At 43.5% G+C, this 19,773-nt stretch overlaps 1 protein-coding gene across 9 annotated transcripts in view; it reads left to right on the top strand.

The window, feature by feature from the left end:
- The window catches only part of TENM3 (teneurin transmembrane protein 3), a 1,659,985-nt gene that overhangs the window by 498,151 nt on the left and 1,142,061 nt on the right, over nt 1–19,773 (top strand). For all 9 annotated transcript variants that reach the window (XM_073606803.1, XM_073606789.1, XM_073606818.1 and 6 more), the window contains one exon: nt 246–543. In XM_073606803.1, the coding sequence (XP_073462904.1) occupies nt 312–543 (232 nt within the window). In that variant the 5' untranslated portion in view covers nt 246–311. The remainder of the gene's footprint in view (nt 1–245; nt 544–19,773) is intronic.

Consider the following 19,773-nt stretch of genomic DNA (forward strand, 5'->3'; position numbering starts at 1 on the left):
TGAGTGGTTGCTATGATTTACACCAGTTTAACCACTGCTCCCTTCCTTATTAGGTGGAGGCTGATGTCCTCCCTTAATGTCATGATTCCATGGCATGTGTCTAATGTCAATTTGGATAGAGCAGATGATGATTTTTAAGAAGGACCCAAAACATCCTAAGTGTTTGTATATGGCATGCATGACCTTTTGTTCCTTTGTTTGGTTATTGTATTGATCCTCTGTTTACATTTGTGTCTCCTGTGTAGACAAATCGAGTGTGAGAAGCGATTTTCAAGTAAGCTCGACTCTTGTGGACACAGAATGAACTTAATATGGATGTAAAAGAACGTAGGCCTTATTGTTCCCTGACAAAGAGTCGGCGAGACAAAGAGAGACATTACACAAATTCTTCGGTGGACAATGATGACTGTAGAGTGCCTACACAAAAATCGTACAGCTCAAGCGAAACCCTGAAAGCTTTTGATCATGATTCTTCACGGCTGCTCTATGGAAACCGGGTGAAAGACCTGGTTCACAGAGAAGCAGATGAATATAACAGACAAGGTACGTGTTCCTACATGTGTAATATACACATTATTCATTTATTGCTTGAAGGTCTACCTTCACCATTCAGTTACTTGGGATATCATGTTTTTAGCTTTATTTTTAACATCTTCAAAAGTACAGAAACGTCCAGCTTAGAAAATCTTTACGCGTTACAAGAAGCTACTAGATAAAGAGAATATACTTTTCCAAAATGTTTTTAAAAAGTATGGCCACCTTTACTTCATGATTATATATTTCAGATGTTCACACATCTGTGAGTCATTCGATATGTCCTATATGAAGTTAAAGACATTCCTATATATAGATATTTTTACCAATAACCTAAAGAAGTGGACTAATAATTAGTGGCTGATAAAATCACTTTCCCCTAGACAGCCACATACATAAGATCCCAGCAACTACTCCAACCATTTTGGGAGCCTAAGATCCCAGGAACTACTCAAACCATTTTGGAAGCCTAAACTTAAGCTTATTAGTAAGCACTGAGCTACATAACAAACCCCATGCTGACTGAAATCAGATGTTATTGAACATGCATGAGGTGAATCATGGTGTGCCACAAAGAGACTAATGGAGCCATGAACCAGGGGTGTGTGCAGCAATGGAGTCCCATTTAATGCCCTGAGTTTAGACAGCACCAATTTAGCTATTTAAGCTCTCTTTGTGGATAATGGTGGAGAAGCGGTGTTACAGGGTGGGTTTTTTTCTTTGACTGTTAATATAAATAATGTAGAACGTTTATTTAAATGTATTAGCCACAAAGTAGCAATTGAAGATGCAGTAAACATAGAAATTAAGGTGCATAAACAGATTTCAATATCATTTTTTGAGAAAAGTGAAAGGTAACAAGGTTGTCACATTTGAGGCGATCAAAAATGAAAGGTGTATAGTAGGGGGGACTATTTTCCAACACACTGCTACTATTGAGTTTCACATGATCTATGCTACTGTCATTAAACTGTCATATGCCAGAGCCTCTACTATCCACAAAATTATTGATGTTTGCTAATTGATTAATAGCGGTGGAGCTTAGCTCCAGGATGTGTAGCCCTGTGTACAGCCTGCATCTAGGATCCAGACTCCTTTCTAAACACAAAGGAACTGATTTGCCTGCACAAGGTATCTGCACGTTCCCAATTATATTTGTTCTTCCATTTTGGTGGATTAGTATACTGCGCTATTCAGTGTTACATACAAATTAGGTCAATACCAATATGGTAAGTTTAAAACCTACAATACATTCAATACATAGAAAAGATTCCTCTTATACTTTTTTTTTTTTTTTAATGATATTAACTGTGTTAAGTGTCATGAATAAATTTCTGTTGCTATGGAAAAACATGACATCGGTAAGAGGCAGTCAATTTTAACTTTTCAGTGTTTATTGCTTACTAGTTGGTTAATAGGGATGAAACACCGCCGAACACCAGAACATGCGAACGGACCGAATGTTCGCACGAACATTCGAACACCGTCAAAGTCTATGGGACTCGAACGTGAGAAATCAAAAGTGCGAATTTTAAAGGCTAATATGCAAGTTATTATCCTAAAATGGGTTTGGGGACCTGGGTCCTGCCCCAGGGGGCATGTATCAATGCAAAAGAAAATTTTAAAAATGGCAGTTTTTTCGGGAGCAGTGATTTTAATGATGCTTAAAGTGAAAAAATAAAAGTGAAATATTCCTTTAAATATCGTATCTAGGGGGTGTCTATAGTATGCCTGTAAAGTGGTGCGTGTTTCCCATGTTTAGAACAGTCCCTGCACAAAATGACATTTCTAAAGGAATAAAAGTCATTTAAAACTGCTTGCGGCTGTAATGTAATGTCGGGTCCTGGCAATATGGATGAAAATTATTGACAAAAACGGCATGGGTAACCCCCCCAGCCCATTACCAGGCCCTTTGGGTCTTGTAGGGATATTAAGGGGTACCCCGCACCCAAATTAAAAAAACAAAAGGCGTGTGGCCCCCAGGCCCTATATACTCTGAACAGCAGTATACAGGTGGTCCAAACTAGACAGGGACTGTAGGTTTGTTCTTAAGTTGAATCTGTAGCTCCAGCCAAAAAATCTATTTTTAAGATTTTTGGATAACATAGGGAAGGGTTATCATCACCCCTGTAACATTTGTTTTGCTGTCTGTGCCCCTGTTCAGAAGATTTCACCTCACTTTCTGTCCCAATGACAATTGGATTTTGCAAATTTGGGGTTTTTAGGGAAATGAGGATTGGTGATAATAAAGCATCAGTGGATATACCTTTTTCACATATTAACTCTTACAGGAGAGAATTTCCCTTACTAGGGGTAGATTTCCTCTGACTTCCTGTTGTCTCCCTCCGTTTGTAAGTAGGAGTCGTTTGTAAGTCGGATGTTTGAAAGTAGGGGACCGCCTGTATATACTATACAGCCTGCCCTATATACTCTGCAGAAATTTGGGCCTTAGGTGTTGGTGGTACCAGAACATTGTAAGCCTTCACAGTTAGAACAAAGGGGAGAAATGGCGCAAATACCAACCAAACATGGAGAGCAATAAAAATTATGTATACATGATAATGTCCAAGACTTTCAATAGTATTGTTAAAAAAACTTGCGGTGTAAAACCGCAATATATATAAAGGAAAGATGGTGTGTATATACAAACACATACACATGTAAAAAGAGGAGAGTTCCAAATGATGATTAAAAATCCAATGAAAGTGATGATATGCACCAGCGGCAGCTCCCTTGAGAGTAGAAGCAATAACTCTAAAAGACAATGTAAGAGTTAGGCATGTATACACATGTAGGTTGTCCATGGACAAAACTGCAGCTGTTCACAGTGGGGGGTCCCAGAGATGTGAAGGACGCTGTCCAGCTGGGCTTTCCTGTACCCCCCACGGCAGCGTCCCCACTGGCCGAGGATTACAGACTGCCTATGAACATCTTCTAGACAGCGTCCTTCAAATCTCTGGGACTCCCACTGTGAACAGCTGCAGTTTTGTCCATGGACAACCTACATGTGTATACATGTGTAGCGCTGGTAGATTTTTATCTACCGCTGATAGGTAAATTTAGTGGGTCGCTTGTTATAGGAAGTTAGATTTGCCTCTGTTCCAGCTTGGCTGACGTTGCATGCAGTTCCACATTGTGCCGGTAGGAGTCTTGTCACCATCGGCAGGTGTTGGAAAAGCAACGTGTTGAAGCGAATGAGTGCTCCTCTGTCCCGGTAGGTAACTCGGTGGAGGTGGTCCTCCGAGTTGCATTCTGGGAGAGGGTATTTATAGGACAGACGCCATGTTTTAGGGTTCGTTTTCAGCCACCTGCTGGCCCTCCTGGCCGACAGGTATGCATTAAGAATACCACCTCGTGGTTCTCCGTTCCGGAGGCCCGCATCGCTGTGGCGTGTGGGTGGGCCCAGAAGCCTGTCTGGGGCCTACCACAGCAGTGGAGGAATGGTCCTGAGCTGTCTATCCTGAGTGAAGAAGCTGGACAACCGAGAAGATCCCAGGGGAGGACCCGTCATGGAAGGATCACGCAGAGTGCTGGTCTGGAGAGGGGCCTGGTGACTCGGTTGGAGGACGCATTCCGAAGTAATCTCACAGTATAGTATTGCCGGGTTGGCTTAAAGGTTCAAGTACTATATCTGACGTTCATCACAAACCAATACATCCTGTGGCAGAGGATCGTACGGGTTTTATTCAAGATAAGTTTGTGGCAGAGACTTTTGTTCATGCTACGTACCGGCTGCTAGGCAAGCGAGAGATGTCTATCCAGGCGGGCAAAGATTAAATCCTACGAAAGGGGGACAATTCAATTACAAGTGTTCAATTACAAGGAATGTTCTGAAGAAATACAACAGAAAGGTATTTGAGCTTCCCTGCAGCTTTCCTACTACCTCTTTCCTGCTACTTCCCTTGTTCGTTTTTATTAAAGCATTGGAAAACCTACTCAAGTGTTTGGTGCTTATATCGTCCAGAGGTAAACTCAACGGAACCCTAGACCTGGTGCTGGTGAAACAGAGGTATTGAGAGTGAAGGTAACAAGCCCGTTTAAACCAGCAGCTCCACCGAGAGTTATTGCTACATGTGGGGGCGTCGTCCTGGATTTGTTAGCCGCAAATTCTCACAGCCTGGAGAGGTGTTTCACCGGGAGTTTACGGTGAGAGCTGGACTTTGTCATTTTCTCAGGAGAAAAAGAGGTTAAAAGTTGCAGGACTTTATTTCTGAGTGCGTAGGCGGCGGGCGCCAGTAAAAGCCCGGGAGCTACGTGATCAGAACAAGTGGGAGGAGTCTACCCTACTTGATACCGTGTGGGACGCGTGTATGTGCTTGGCACCAAAGAAGAAAGGCCTCGTGATCGTGCTGAAAAGATCAGAGTGTGGCCATGTCTTTTTCGGCGATGCAGTCAATTATGGGACCGAGAATGTTCCCAGCGAGCACCGTGTTGAGTACTGTGTTGACCAGAACCCTGCTTACAGATACCGGTATTCGTCTGAAGCCACAGGGGAGATTTGTTCTCTACACCGTTGGAGATATCGAGGGGCTGGGCATGATTTGCTACAAATGTGAGGGACTGGACGTACATCTCCATCCATTTGGTCGCTGCCCGCAATGTTGAGAATATTTGTTTGTGGTGGAGCAACCTACCATGTCGACCCGTGCTTATCGTATGGACTGAGCTAAAGGTATCGCCACAGTAGAAGCTGCTACTTCTGCTGGAAGAGAACGGCAGGCCGTGACTTTGCCTGTTGCTACCGAAAGTGTTCCGGAGAGAGACACCGCTGTTACCGATTCATCAGCGGACATTACTTTGATTTCCGCGTCCACTACACCTATCACTGTTGTACCTGTCCAGAAGAAGGTGGGATATGTGAAGGCTTCCCGCGGCCGTGGTCGAGGCCTACCCCAGAGACTACCCGAAGCGGATCCAACAAAGTCCACGTCAGGAACGGGTGAGAAATTGTTGGGGAATGTATCTGGGACTGTAAATAAATATCTGCCAGCAGAAGAACTGGGAGATTCAGAGATAGAATCCATGTCGGACCTCTCCAGTGATGATGACTTGTTTGAGACTATGTCACAAGAGTTGTTATGGACCCAAGGCGAGGATGTCGCCTCTGCCATGACTTTCCCTGAATGGACAGCCCTGAGTTCTGGGAAGACATCACCTTGTGTGGAGCCACACAGCACTGTAAATGAGACATTGTCAAAAGTTACTAGTTCACTTCAGACACCGGCTGGGTCTATGATGAGCAAGTCATTGGATTTGTGTGTGCCTCCTGGTATGGGGAAAAATAGATCCTTACCAAAACGTGCACATTTGCAGAGAATGTTGAATAAGCGTGTCGCTACGGAGTATGGTTGGAGTTCCCATATGTCCCTCAGGATATAATGCAAGTGATTGAAGCTAACCGGGAGCTTTGGTACAGTGAAGCTGTTTGGGACTGTTTGTCTGTGCCTAAGCCTTTCCAGAAAACTGGTTGTACTATTGCTATGGATGAACGTTACAGTGGATGTTTTATGCACTGGAATTATGGTCGGCACATTCATGCTGATAAAGTGGTCATTTGTAGACCCAGAAAAGATGACGTTGTGTATTTCATCACTACCGTGGATAAACTGGGAAAGACACTGACATTGCCAGATCCCCGGTTTTATTAGTAATTATGGACAAAAGAACTTTGAGTTAGTTAGTTAGTTAGTGTCAGTGCATAGAGATCTTCGTGGTCAAGATCTGAATACTCATCTCAGTGTTTTAAATCCAAGGACTTATTTTTTGCTAGCCGGATTTTCTTCATTCAAGAAAAATTGTGTACATATATAGGGATGGACTCCTAAAGATTAATCTGATATAGATAACGGGAAGAGAGTTTCATTTTTTTTCAAATGAGACTTTGCTCCTGAAACAGTATAGGTTGCATGTATGTTTAATATGTTTTCTTTTTCAGGAACTATTTGATCCCCTATCAAGCTGTTAGGCTTTTCAGCTAAAATAGATAGTGAGGTTGTGTACAGTCATAGGATGGTTTTGTTTGCGGATGTGAGCATAATGTTTTGCAAATGTTGATCTTAAAATGTCTTTCTACTGTCTTTCTTTCTTCTTTATCTAAATCCAAGTTTTAAGCTCAAATACCTAATCTCAGGCTTGGGAGTTATTGTTTTGTGACAGACGTTGAGGACAACGTCTATTGTGCTGGGGGGAGTATGTAGCGCTGGTAGATTTTTATCTACCGCTGATAGGTAAATTTAGTGGGTCGCTTGTTATAGGAAGTTAGATTTGCCTCTGTTCCAGCTTGGCTGACGTTGCATGCAGTTCCACATTGTGCCGGTGGGAGTCGTTGTCACCATCGGCAGGTGTTGGAAAAGCAACGTGTTGAAGCGAATGAGTGCTCCTCTGTCCCGGAGATAACTCGGTGGAGGTGGTCCTCCGAGTTGCATTCTGGGAGAGGGTATTTATGGGACAGACACCATGTTTTAGGGTTCATTTTCAGCCACCTGCTGGCCCTCCTGGCCGACAGGTATGCATTAGGAATACCAACTTGTGGACCTCCGTTCCGGAGGCCCGCGTCGCTGTGGCGTGTGGGTGGGCCCAGAAGCCTGTCTGGGGCCTACCACAGCAGCGGAGGAATGGTCCTGAGCTGTCTATCCCGAGTGAAGAAGCTGAACAACCGAGAAGATCCCAGGGGAGGACCCGTCATGGAAGGATCATGCAGAGTGCTGGTCTGGAGAGGGGCCTGGTGACTCAGCTGGAGGACGCATTCCGAAGTAATCTCACAGTATAGTATTGCCGGGTTGGCTTAAAGGTTCAAGTACTATATCTGACATTCATCACAAACCAATACATTCTGTGGCAGAGGATCGTATGGGTTTTATTCAAGATAAGTTTGTGGCAGAGACTTTTGTTCATGCTATGTACTGGCTACTAGGCAAGTGAGAGATGTCTATCCAGGCAGGCAAAGATTAAATCCTACGAAAGGGGGACTATTCAATTACAAGTGTTCAATCACAAGGAATGTTCTGAAGAAATATAACAGAAAGGTATTTGAGCTTCCCTGCAGCTTTCCTACTACCTCTTTCCTGCTACTTCCCTTGTTCGTTTTTATTAAAGCATTGGAAAACCTACTCAAGTGTTTGCTTATATCGTCCAGAGGTAAACTCAACGGAACCCTAGACCCGGTGCCGATGAAACAGAGGTATTGAGAGTGAAGGTAACAAGCCCGTTTAAACCAGCAGCTTTACCGAGAGTTATTGCTACACATGCCTAACTCATATTGAATATTTGTGACTACCCATTTGGCCACTTTTTTTACATTTACCTATTAAAGCTGCATTTGATACTGCACTTAGATTGGTGGACCTTGTCTCCTTTTACAGCCCTCACAGTTATTCTTGGTGGGTGCTGGAATGGGCTCTGCTGTGAAATATTATATCAAGAATTATAATTACATACCCCTGTCGAACAGGGGCAGAAAAATTGGGCCTTTGGTGGTGGTGGTGGTGGTGCCACAACACAGTTAAGCCCTCACGGTTAATCTTGATGGGCACTGCAATGGGCCCTACTGTGAAATATTATATCAAGAATTGTAATTACATGCCCTGTTGAACAGGGTCAGAAAAATTGGGCCTTTGGTGGTGGTGTTGCCACAACACTGTAACCCCTCACGGATTCTGTTGTTGATCGCAGGAATGAGCCCTGCTGTGAAATATTAGATCAAAAATTGTATTACGTGCCCCTGTTAAACAGGGGCAGAAAAATTGGGCCTTAGGCACTGGTGGTGGTGCCCAGAACCAAAAATGTTCTCAGAAGCTATCAACATGAACATTGAGGAGGAATATTATAGTCACTCAGCATAACAGGATAGTCACTCAGCATCAGCATAGGCAGTCTTCAAAGGATCTCACATTCATAAAAAAATTAATCTGCTACATCAGCATCAGGTGCTTGGTAGCTGGTGATCTAAGACTGATTCTTTTTTATGAAGGTGAGCTGATCAACCGAGTCTGTGGACAGGCACACTCTGTGATCGGTTACAAAGCCTCCAAGCAGCACTGATTGTGCGTTCAGATAAAAGGCTGGATGCAGGATAGGCCAGTAGCTCAATTGCATACTGTGCAAGCTCTAGCCAGTGATCCATCCTCAAGACCCAGTAACCCAGTGGATTTTCGGTTGGAAAGGTTTCCAAGTCTGATCTTGCCCCAAGGTATTCCTGCACCATGTAAATCAGACTCTGGCGATGGTTGCTGGAACCGATCAGACTTTGGGGCTGCAGACTAAAAAATTGTCTGAACGCATTGGTCAAAGGGCCATTTTCTCCACCGCTTCTTCTGTGACTGACCAAAGCCTCAGCAACACGTTGTCCAGGAGGACCAGGAAATTGCAACCTCCTAGGCTCTGGAAACGCATTGCACAAACCTTTCTGAAAGGCCTGCCAAAGATGTTTCATCCTCTGCTCCCTCTGCGAAGGCTGAATAAATTCCGCAACCTTACCCTTGTAACGTGGATCAAGAAGGGTTGCCAGCCAGTACTGATCCGTCTCCTTGATACCACAAATCCAAGGGTCCTTTCGCAGGCTTTGTAGGATCAGGGAGGCCATGCAGTGTAGGTTTGCTGAGGCATTTGGTCCGGAGTCCTCTGGGTCACTAAGGATGAAATTATCCGCAGCCACCTCCTCCCAGCCACGTACAAGTCCATGGGTTTCTGGGGACTGAAAACGATCCCTTGAAGACTGATGCTGAGTGTCAGCACCTCCACGCTGACACAATCCTCCTCCTCCTCTTCCTGTGTGATAGGCGGGCCTGCATGAATAATGTCTGGATAAAGGGGGCCTTGAGAGGTAAGGAAGTCCTCCTCTTCCTCTCTCTGTTCTGCCTCAAGTGCCCTGTCCATTATTCCACGCAGCGTGTGCTCCAACAGGAAGACAAGAGGGACAGTATCACTGATGCATGCACTGTCACTGCTCACCATCCTTGTGGCCTCCTCAAATGGTGACATGACAGTGCAAGTATCCTTGATCATTAGCCACTGGCATGGCGAAAAAAAGCCAAGCCCCCCTGTCCTGGTGCCATACTCGCACAGGTACTTATTAATGGCCCTCTGCTGCGTGTGCAGCTGCTGCAGCATTGCCAACGTTGCGTTCCACCTGGCGGGTATGTCACAGATGATGTGGTTCTTGGGCAGGTTGCATTCCTTTTGGAGGTCAGCCAGCCGAGCACTGGCATTATATGACCGGTGGAAATGCCCACAGACTTTCCTGGCCTGCCTCAGGAGATCCTGTAAGCCCGGATACCTGCACAAGAACCGCTGCACCACCAAATTAAGGACGTGAGCCAAACAGGGAACATGGGTCAAGTGTCCCTGTCGGAGGGTGGAGAGGAGGTTGGTGTTGGTGTCGCAAACCACCATTCCTGGCTGAAGATGGCGTGGCGTCAACCACCTCTGAACCTGCCCCTGCAGAGCTTCCAGAATCTTTGCCCCAGTGTGGCTCCTATCCCCTAAGCAGACCAACTCAAGCACCGCATGGCATCTTTTTGCCTGAGTGCTTGCGTAGCCCCTAGAATGTTTACGGAGCACCGCTGGTTCCGAGGACAAATCTGCAGGGGAAGAGGCCGTAGAGGAAGAAAATGAGGCGGGGTAAAGGAGAGAGGTGTGGCAGAACCACCACTACCAGCATTTCAGAGGCGTGGTGGCGGAACAAGCTCCAACATTACTGCACCCTGTCCTGCATCCTTCCCAGCTGCCAGCAGGGTTACCCAGTGTGCCATGAAAGAAAGGTAACGTCCCTGTCCATCCCTGCTGGACCATGAATCAGTGGTAATATGCACCTTACCGCTGACCGCCCTGTCCAACAAGGCCAAGACATTGCCTTCCACATGCCGGTAGAGAGCCGGAATGGCCTTCCGAGAAATAAAATGGAGTTTGGGAACCTGCCACTGAGGTACCGCACATTCCACAAATTCTCGAAAGAGGCCAGAGTCTACCAGCTGAAAAGGCAGCAGTTGAAGTGCTAGCAATTTAGCCAAACTAGCATTCAGCCGCTGAGCATGTGGATGGCTGGGACCGAATTTCTTTTGATGGTTTAGTAACTGGGGTAGGGAAATTTGCCTGCTACAATCGGATTTAGGTGTACCGCTAGCAGATTGCCCGCAAGTGCTTAGGACACCTAATTCTACACCTTCATTCCTCTCAGTGCAGGTCTCTGAGAGGACTGAAGGTATAGTGGGGTTGGAGATCCCAGCTGATGAGGAGCAAGCAGAGGTCCACTTTGTTCTTTGGTGTGGGTCTTTTAAGTACTGTTGCCAACGGACTGCATGGGAGCTCGATATATGTCTGGTCAAACTTGTGGTGCCCAAGTGGCTGCTGTTTTGGCCAGGCTTGATACGCTTCAGACATATGTTGCAAACAGCAATGGTACGATCTGCTGCACATGTCTCAAAAAAGGCCCACACCAAAGAACTTTTGAAAAAACGCGTGGAGTCAGCAGCGCCCTGCACATGCGGAGCTCTGCGGTGTGATGCAGTCGGTTGGCTATCCTTAAGCTGGCCCCTGGAGGGCATCCTGCCTCGTTGGAGATGTGCCTCCTCCTCTTCTCTTCTATCAGGCACCCACATAGAGTCAGTGACCTCATTATCTCCTCCCTCCTCACCACTGGAGCAAACTGGCAGTACGCTGCAGCTGGGGGAACATGGCTGCCAGTTTCTTGTCCTTCTTGGGCACCCCCTCTCTCTGGGCTCATGTTACTGCCTTCATCCTCAACCTGGGTACCATCATTGGAGCCTTCAAAATGCTGCACATCCTCCTGCAGCATGTACCTGACACTGTGGTCGAACAATTCAAGGGACTCCTCAGGACATGATGGTGGGGCTAGGGAAGGAGTGACTGATGCCATTGAGCTAATGGAATAGGCTGCTTTGCATTGGCAGCCAAACTTGTCTTAGCCTGGGTGACAGAGGATGAGGAGGATGAGAACGGCTTTGTGATCCACTCTACCAACTCTTCTGCATGTTTTGGCTCAACACAGCCAGCTGTCGAAAAAAGGGACAAGCATGCCCCACGGCCATGTGCTGAGGATACACCATGTCCATGACCAGCACTGTTGGCTGTAGACACAGAGCCTGCTTGCCCTCTTTTAGTGGCCTGCGAGCGTCTGCCTTTCCTTAGTGGCCTTCCAGACATGCTGTAAAATTGGATTAGCAAAACACCGCCTGAAGTTTACTAGAAAAATTACACCAGGAATGGCCTGCAGTCAGGTATAGGCTTGGCTAGACTAGAATGCAGTGGATATATATGTAGGAGACTGTATATATATCTTTATGCACTGCAGATCACTGAATCACCTGCCTGCCTGCCTGCCTGAAGGTGTCATTGAAAACATACACCAGGAATGGCCTGTGGTCAGGTATAGGCTTGGCTAGACTAGAATGCAGTGGATATATATGTAGGAGACTGTATATATATATATATATATCTTTATGCACTGCAGATCACTGAATCACCTGCCTGGCCTGCCTGCCTGAAAGTGTCTTTGAATACGTACACCAGGAATGGCCTGTAGTCAGGTATAGGCTTGGCTAGACTAGAATGCAGTGGATATATATGTAGGAGACTGTATATATATATTTAATGCACTGCAGATCACTGAATCACTTGCCTGCCTGCCTGTAAGTGTATTTAATAACATACACCAGCAATGGCCTACAGTCAGATATAGGCTTGTCTAGATTGGAATGCAGTGGATATATATATATGTTGAAGACTGTATATATATTTAATGCACTGCAGATCGCTGAATCACTTGCCTGCCTGCCTGGAAGTGTATTTGAAAACATACACCAGCAATGGCCTTCAGTCAGATATAGGCTTGGCTAGACTGGAATGCAGTGGATATATATATATATATATGTTGGAGAGTGGAGACTGTATATATTTAATGCACTGCAGATCACTGAATCACTTGCCTGCCTGCCTGAAAGTATATTTGAAAATGTACACCAGCAATGGCCTGCAGTCAGATATAGGCTTGGCTAGACTGGAATGCAATGGATATACATATGTTGGAGAATGTATATATACCGTATTTATCGGCGTATAACACGCACCGGCGTATAACACGCACCCCAATTTAGGAGGGAATTTTAAGGAAAAAAAAAACTTTTAGGAGGGAAGTTGAAGGGAAAAAAACTTACATTTAAATGCCCATCATTGCAGCCTTCTCAGTGCAGCCTTGCCCCAGTGCAGCCTTGTCAGTGCAGCCATGTCAGTGCAGCCATGTCAGTGCAGCCTTCCCCAGTGCAGCCTTGTCAGTGCAGCCATGTCAGTGCAGCCATGTCAGTGCAGCCTTGTCAGTGCAGCCTTCCTCAGTGCAGCCTTGTCAGTGCAGCCATGTCAGTGCAGCCATGTCAGTGCAGCCTTCCCCAGTGCAGCCTTGTCAGTGCAGCCTTCCCCAGTGCAGCCTTCCCCAGTGCAGCCTTCCCCAGTGCAGCCTTGCCCCAGTGCAGCCTTCGATCAACGGTAGTAGGTTCGGATAGCTCCGCTCGGGACTACGAGTGGAGCCGAAAGTAAACGAGAGCCGCCCGAAAGAGCCGAGGACCGGCTCTGTGTATTTCGGCGCCGGCGGCGCCATTTTCAAATCGCGGTTGGCGATTTTGAAATTTTGACAGCTCGGGATCGCAGGATATCGGCGTATAACACGCACCTGCGACTTTCCCCTGATTTTAAGGGGAAAAAAGTACGTGTTATACGCCGATAAATACGGTATTTAATGCACTGCAGATCACTGAATCACTTGCCTGCCTGCCTGGAAGTGTATTTGAAAACGTACACCTGCAATGGCCTTCAGTCAGATATAGGCTTGGCTAGACTGGAATGCAGTGGATATATATATGTTGGAGAGTGGAGACTGTATATATTTAATGCACTGCAGATCACTGAATCACTTGCCTGCCTGCCTGAAAGTATATTTGAAAATGTACACCAGCAATGGCCTGCAGTCAGATATAGGCTTGGCTAGACTAGAATGCAGTGGATATATATGTAGGAGACATTATATATATTTTATGCAATGCAGATCACTTAAAAACTTGCCTGGCCTGCCTGCCTGAAAGTATATTTGAATACGTACACCAGGAATGGCCTGCAGTCAGATCTAGCTACACAGGATACATATATATATATATATATATATATAAAGCTGGGATGTATATATATATGCTAAATACACTGCAGCTAACTGAATCAACTGCCTGAAGTATATTAGAAACAGTACACCAGGAACAGTCTGCAGTGAACTCTAGCTAAACTGGATACAGTGAATATATATATATATATATATATATATATATATATATATATATATATATATATATATACCAGTCTGACTGTATATATTAAATACACTGCAGCTAACTGAATCACCTGCCTGCCTGAAGTAGATTAGAAACAGTACATCAGAAATGGACTGCCTGCTCAGTCTAACGCCAGCAACATACTACACAGGGCCGATGTGCAGGTGGTCTTATATAGTGTGGGGCGTGGACTTAACCCCCTGAGCCATAATTGGCCAAAGGCACCCTGCCTTTGGCCAATTATGGCTCTCTTTGCTGACGGCGCTGTAATTGGCCAAAGCATGCGGGTCATAGTGCATGTTTGGCCAATCATTAGCCAGCCATGTGCAGTGCATTATGGGGCGTGATGCACCACTCGAATTTGGCGCGAACGCTCCATAATGTTTGATCTTCGTAAAATGATCGAACAGCCAATGTTCGAGTCAAACTTATGTTCGACTCGAAAAGAAAGCTCATCCCTATTGGTTAATATGGGCTTCAGTACACCATTATTCTCTGTTGTTTACCCACCTCAATACTGGGCACTTTTACCCCCTTCCTGCCCAGGCCAATTTTCAGCTTTCAGTGCTGTTGAACTTTGAATGATAATTACTCATGCAACACTGTACTGTAATTTTTATCATTTTTTTCACACAAATAGAGCTTTCTTTTGGTGGTATTTAATCACCACTGGGGTTTTTTATTTTTTGTGCCACAAATGAAAAAAGACCAAATTTTTTTTTTTAATTGTTTTTTTTAGTTTCTGTTATAAAATTTTGCACATAAGTTATTTTTCTTCATACATTTTCACTAAAATGTATACTGCTACATTTCTTTGGTAAAAATAACCCAAACCAGTGTATAATTTGAAAGTTATAGCATCTACAAGCTATGATACCATTTACTGAAAATTGATCACACTTGATGTACTGACAGTCTATCTCACTTCTTCAGGTCCCAACATGCCAAGACAGTACAAATATCCCCTAAATGATTCCTTCATTTTTCACCACAATTCTTTGGAAAATTAAGAAATAAATTTTTTTTTTTTTTTTACAAAAATGTTGCAACAACACCCCAAAATACATTCTTCTACGCATCCTGAGCATGGCGATACCACATGTGTGAGACTTTTTCACAGCCTAGCCACATAGAGAGGTGCAACATCTAAGGAGTACCTTCAGGCATTATCCACTTTAAGAGCAGACCATCTTCCGATACTTTTTGTTTAGAAATAAAAATCTGTATTTTTGCTAGAAAATTACTTATAACCCCAAAACATTATATTATTTTTGTAACAAAGGCCCTAGAGAATAAAATGGTGGGTTTTGCAAATCGTTATCAAGCCTCTAGGCCATGCGCGGGCACCCATTCTAAACAATGTATCGGTACATTGACTCAGAACAATGAAGCTCCCACCCTGCCGTTTAAGTATAATGGGTGGGTGGGAAGCGGTTAATGATTAGTGTGGACAGACTTTGGCAAGTGCATTAACCTGAAGTTGACCTACTTCTGAGCTGCATTTGTCCTGCTTCAAGCTGTTTTTCCCATAGACTTGTATGGTGAGAAAAGCATTGCTGATGTGAACCAAAGGCTCCAATAAATATATTTTCCCTTTTTGTTTAAAAGCATGTCTGTATTACTAACCCCTTGTTGACATAATCCCCAACACTATCTCAGAGCACTTGCACATGCTATGTGTACAGTATTTATAATTGATCCATGTGTAAATAGTTAAACTTGTATTTTAGGTTTAATAGATTTTAAAGAGCACCTTTTTATACATTTTTCTAGAACATGTCAGAGCCACAACGGCTCTTTAGTAGACAGAAAGTACTCATTTATGTCATTACTTTCCTACATATCTCAATGATTAAAAATATCCAAATTCTGTACAATAATGTTACCCCCTACCCCCTAAAACTTTGGTGATCTTTGGTAATATTGTAGGGAATATCAGTGTTTCTAATCTATCAATAACCTGCACAATCACTACTGGATCAGCCAATAATAGTCACTGTTTTTTATCCAGTGACTTCCACTATTTGTAGCTGTGGGTTAAATAGTTAGAGTTTTTTTGGTTCCTCTTTATTTGTTCCAATGCGGTAATCCATATCAAGCTATACTATGCTCCTATGGATATTTACAATTACTTGTATGATATCATTAAAAAGGGATATCCAGTTAATGTATATTGTTTTAGAAAAATATGCATATTGTAATGTGTTTGTTTGTAAGAAAAAAGAGCTGTAAGGCAGGCTTGGACAAATCTCACCCAGAATTAGGAGCCAGCTCTGAAAACCTAGGAGCCAGTACTACGTGACCCACATATGATTATATAGGTAGCCAGAAAGATACATAATCAAGAAACAATTAAAAAGAAAATATGTTTCACAGGGACCAGTCTTTGGTCTGTCATCCAGCCATTTTAGTTTGTATCTAAATATGCTGGCAAACTGTTTGGGTTGGCTTCATATTAGCTATGTTTGGTGAAGTATATACAGTAAGGTCTCACATCTGAATACTACATTAGACATAATAAGCCAGAAGAAACTTGTGTGCACCAGTCTCTGTTCTTGAATTTAATGACACCCCCCCAAAAACACACAAAAAAGCAACCACATATTTATAACTTGTAACCAATTCACAGTCCCTGGATCAGAATACTGACCTCCCACACAATGCACATATTTATAGCTTGTCCTTTCACATGATCTCTGAACATTTATGTCCCTGAATTGTATGTGTAATCCCCTACAAAAAGCACATATTGAAAACCTGTCCCCACACACAGTCCCTGTGGCACGTACCTGAGCGGAGACTGAAACTATGAGGTCAGCCTCTTTTATATCTCCAGCCCAGGCCCCACTAAGAGTGGAACAGAAGGCGCCAAGGGACAGGAGGAACACGAGAGCCTGCAGATGTAGGTCAGGAAACTTGCTGCAGGAGATGCGGTTCTGAGTCAGCAGGAGAATCATTAGATCTGGAACCGTAGCCATGCACAGCAGTTTAGCTGAGGTTCAGGAGGCACTCCACTTGCGCAGTGGGGCCAGGGTGTGTGGCTGGTCAGAGCTCTCAGCAGACTTGCAGCAGGAACGTTCAGCCTGGTACGGAACTACAGCAGCAAACAGCCGGCCAGACACTCGAGCAGAGCCAAAGTCAGGAACGAGCCTAGTAAATAACTAATGACAAGACAGAAGCGGGATCCAATATCAGGTCAGGAGTAAGCCGGGTCAGCAACCAAGGAAACACACTGGAGGTACATAGAACACAGGGTAAGCTGAAGACCGGTCAGCATAGAGCACAAGCAGAAGCATCCTTAAATAGCCGATCTGGCACCAACGTATGTTGCGTATGCGCATCCGTGTGCGCATGCGCATTCCTGTTAGCTGTTTTGTGAACATTCATGCGTGTATGCGTATGCTCATTTCTGCTAGCCAAATGTCTTCTAACATGCACATTTCTATTAGCCAAATGTCTTCTTACTTGCACATTTCTATTAGCCAAATGGCTGGTTGGTATTCTCTAACACCCTGTAACTGAATTCTGAGATCATGCATAATAACCCCTCTCCTCCATTTCACACTCCCTTTTTACATAATAGGAGCCCTCTAAGTTTACAATATTGGAGCGCTCTGTCCATTAATTGGTGTATCTGGAAAGGACTATTTTACATCAAGTATGGTGTGGATATCTGAAAAGGACTATTTTACATCATGTATGGTGTGTATGAATAGTGAGTGGGTGCAGAGCATCGGGCAGAGGAACTCTGGGTGGGTGCTGCAAGTGGCCAGGTGTTGTCCCTGCTGAGCATTTCTCCTTTGTCCATGCTTGTGAACTCCTAGCTCAGTGAAGGTCCTGCTAGCAGCCAGGTGTTGTCCCTGCTTGGTGCCCCTTCTCCTCCCAGGCTATTTTTCCTAATTTCTTGTGCCCCACAAACTCACACCACAGTACCTGCTTCCCCAGCAACAATAGTTGTCAGTAACTCATTTGCCCAAGAGATTATTTCAATCTCTATGGAGACCTTGTGACCAGGAATTGTCCAGATCTCCTGTAAAGTGATATAAAATGAATTATACAGCTGTGATCCTTTTGCTATTTTTACCAGCAACCTTGAAGCTAAACAAAGTGAACACTGAGACCCCTCTAATTTGCATACACTTCCTTCTGGCATTTCATGCAATAATATGTGAAGGCTAAGAATGGGCTCCATTGCAGTGAATGATAGCATGGAAACCTATACACATTTGTATCTTTTAATTATTAAGCAGCAATTTAGTGAATGCACAACTGAAGTATAAAATCCCTGTAATGAAACATACAGGACAACAATTTTACACCTGTGTTTGCTTCAAAGAGGTTAATGGCAATGGAAAAAGTAAAAATAAATAGGGAAAAAAAATCTTCTCATTAAAAAAAAAAATGAGCACCAATTCAAAGTTGTGGAAAACACTTAGGCTTTCTATTAAAGCATTCCTCAGTATTTACAGAGAGTATAAAAAGACTTCCTAAAAACACACACTAAAGGAACCACTAAAATCGCTTTATTAAGAACCAGCACACTCAGACAAAACACTTGCACTGGATTCTGAGTTGCTGTCCTATTGTACATTGTTTGCTGAGTATTGATTCAGTTGTCTACCAATATATCATCACTATTAAAGGCGCCTGGTGCTTGGGACCAGAAGTATATCCATTAGCACTGCTATAATGGTTGTTTTTTAGTAAAAGTGATGTTAATTAAAAGCCATGATTGTATAATGTAGTTTTAAACTTTCTACTAATCTATAAGGTCAGTTATGAAAATAACAGACTTAACAGGCTGAGAAAGGTTTACTTTGAACTCAGTTTTTCAACCATTCGTTAAACTTTATTTCCTGCCATATTGACCAAAATGTGAGTTCATAGAAAAGCAGGAGCAGAGGTTAGCCTCTAATTTCAAGCCAAATACAATGATAATGGCAAATAACCAACACGAATTCATACACATGAACTATTTTACCTGTTAAAATATTCATAATTCAGCCACACTTGTGATTCATTCACTTTTGACACACTGAACAGACTGGTGACAATCCTATTTCTCTTTTTTCTGTTATCAGCTTTCGATGTAATCTAACTACTCATTGGAACGAAATTCAGCATCATCACATCTGTCTAGTCAATAGCAGGCTACACAGAAAGCTGTAAAATTGATAAATAGCACAGTCATATTCCTGACTATGTAGTGTGGTAAAGGGAGTGTGGGTCACAAGACTGGCTAAACAAAATGACCACTCATTAGGCCAGTAAAAATTAATGTATAAACATTTAAACTATTTTCTTAGCAATTGTTCTGGGAGTTCTGCTACTACATTTACTCCTTATGAGTTGCCTATCATTTGACCACCCCTGTACTTTTGTAGGAAGGGGCTGCAAAGAACACTCATAAGATTCCCTACAGTTCATGTAAAATTATTATTATTTATTTTCTGTTTGCAAGCTTATGACTGGTGGACTATGATGCAATGACATTATATGCCCCATATTTTCTGCTCTTTTTATGGTAATCACATCACTTAAGTAGAAGGATTCAGAAATAGTAGTCCTATTATTTTTCTCAATACAGTTTTCCAAACCTTTCCTGCAGTCTCCTTTGTTACCTTACAGTTTGCTATTACATTTCTACAAGTGAAAACTTTTAGCTAAGTCCACTAACAGCTATCCCGCAGTTTATATAGAAAAATATAAAAGTGTAACCTGAAAATAACAGCTGAAGCAGTCAAGTTTGGAAATTACAGGAATAAGGAATAAAAATGTGGCTGAATCAGAGGTTTGGAAGGGTAATGAAAATCATAAAAAGAGAAGCTGATTGATTAAGGGCTAGATGGAAAATATTTAAGGGTGAAAGCCAAAAAAAAAAAAATGAACTGATGTGAATAGACTGCAGATG

Source organism: Aquarana catesbeiana, linkage group LG01, assembly GCF_042186555.1.
Source record: "Aquarana catesbeiana isolate 2022-GZ linkage group LG01, ASM4218655v1, whole genome shotgun sequence".
Classification (NCBI taxonomy): Eukaryota; Metazoa; Chordata; class Amphibia; order Anura; family Ranidae; genus Aquarana; species Aquarana catesbeiana.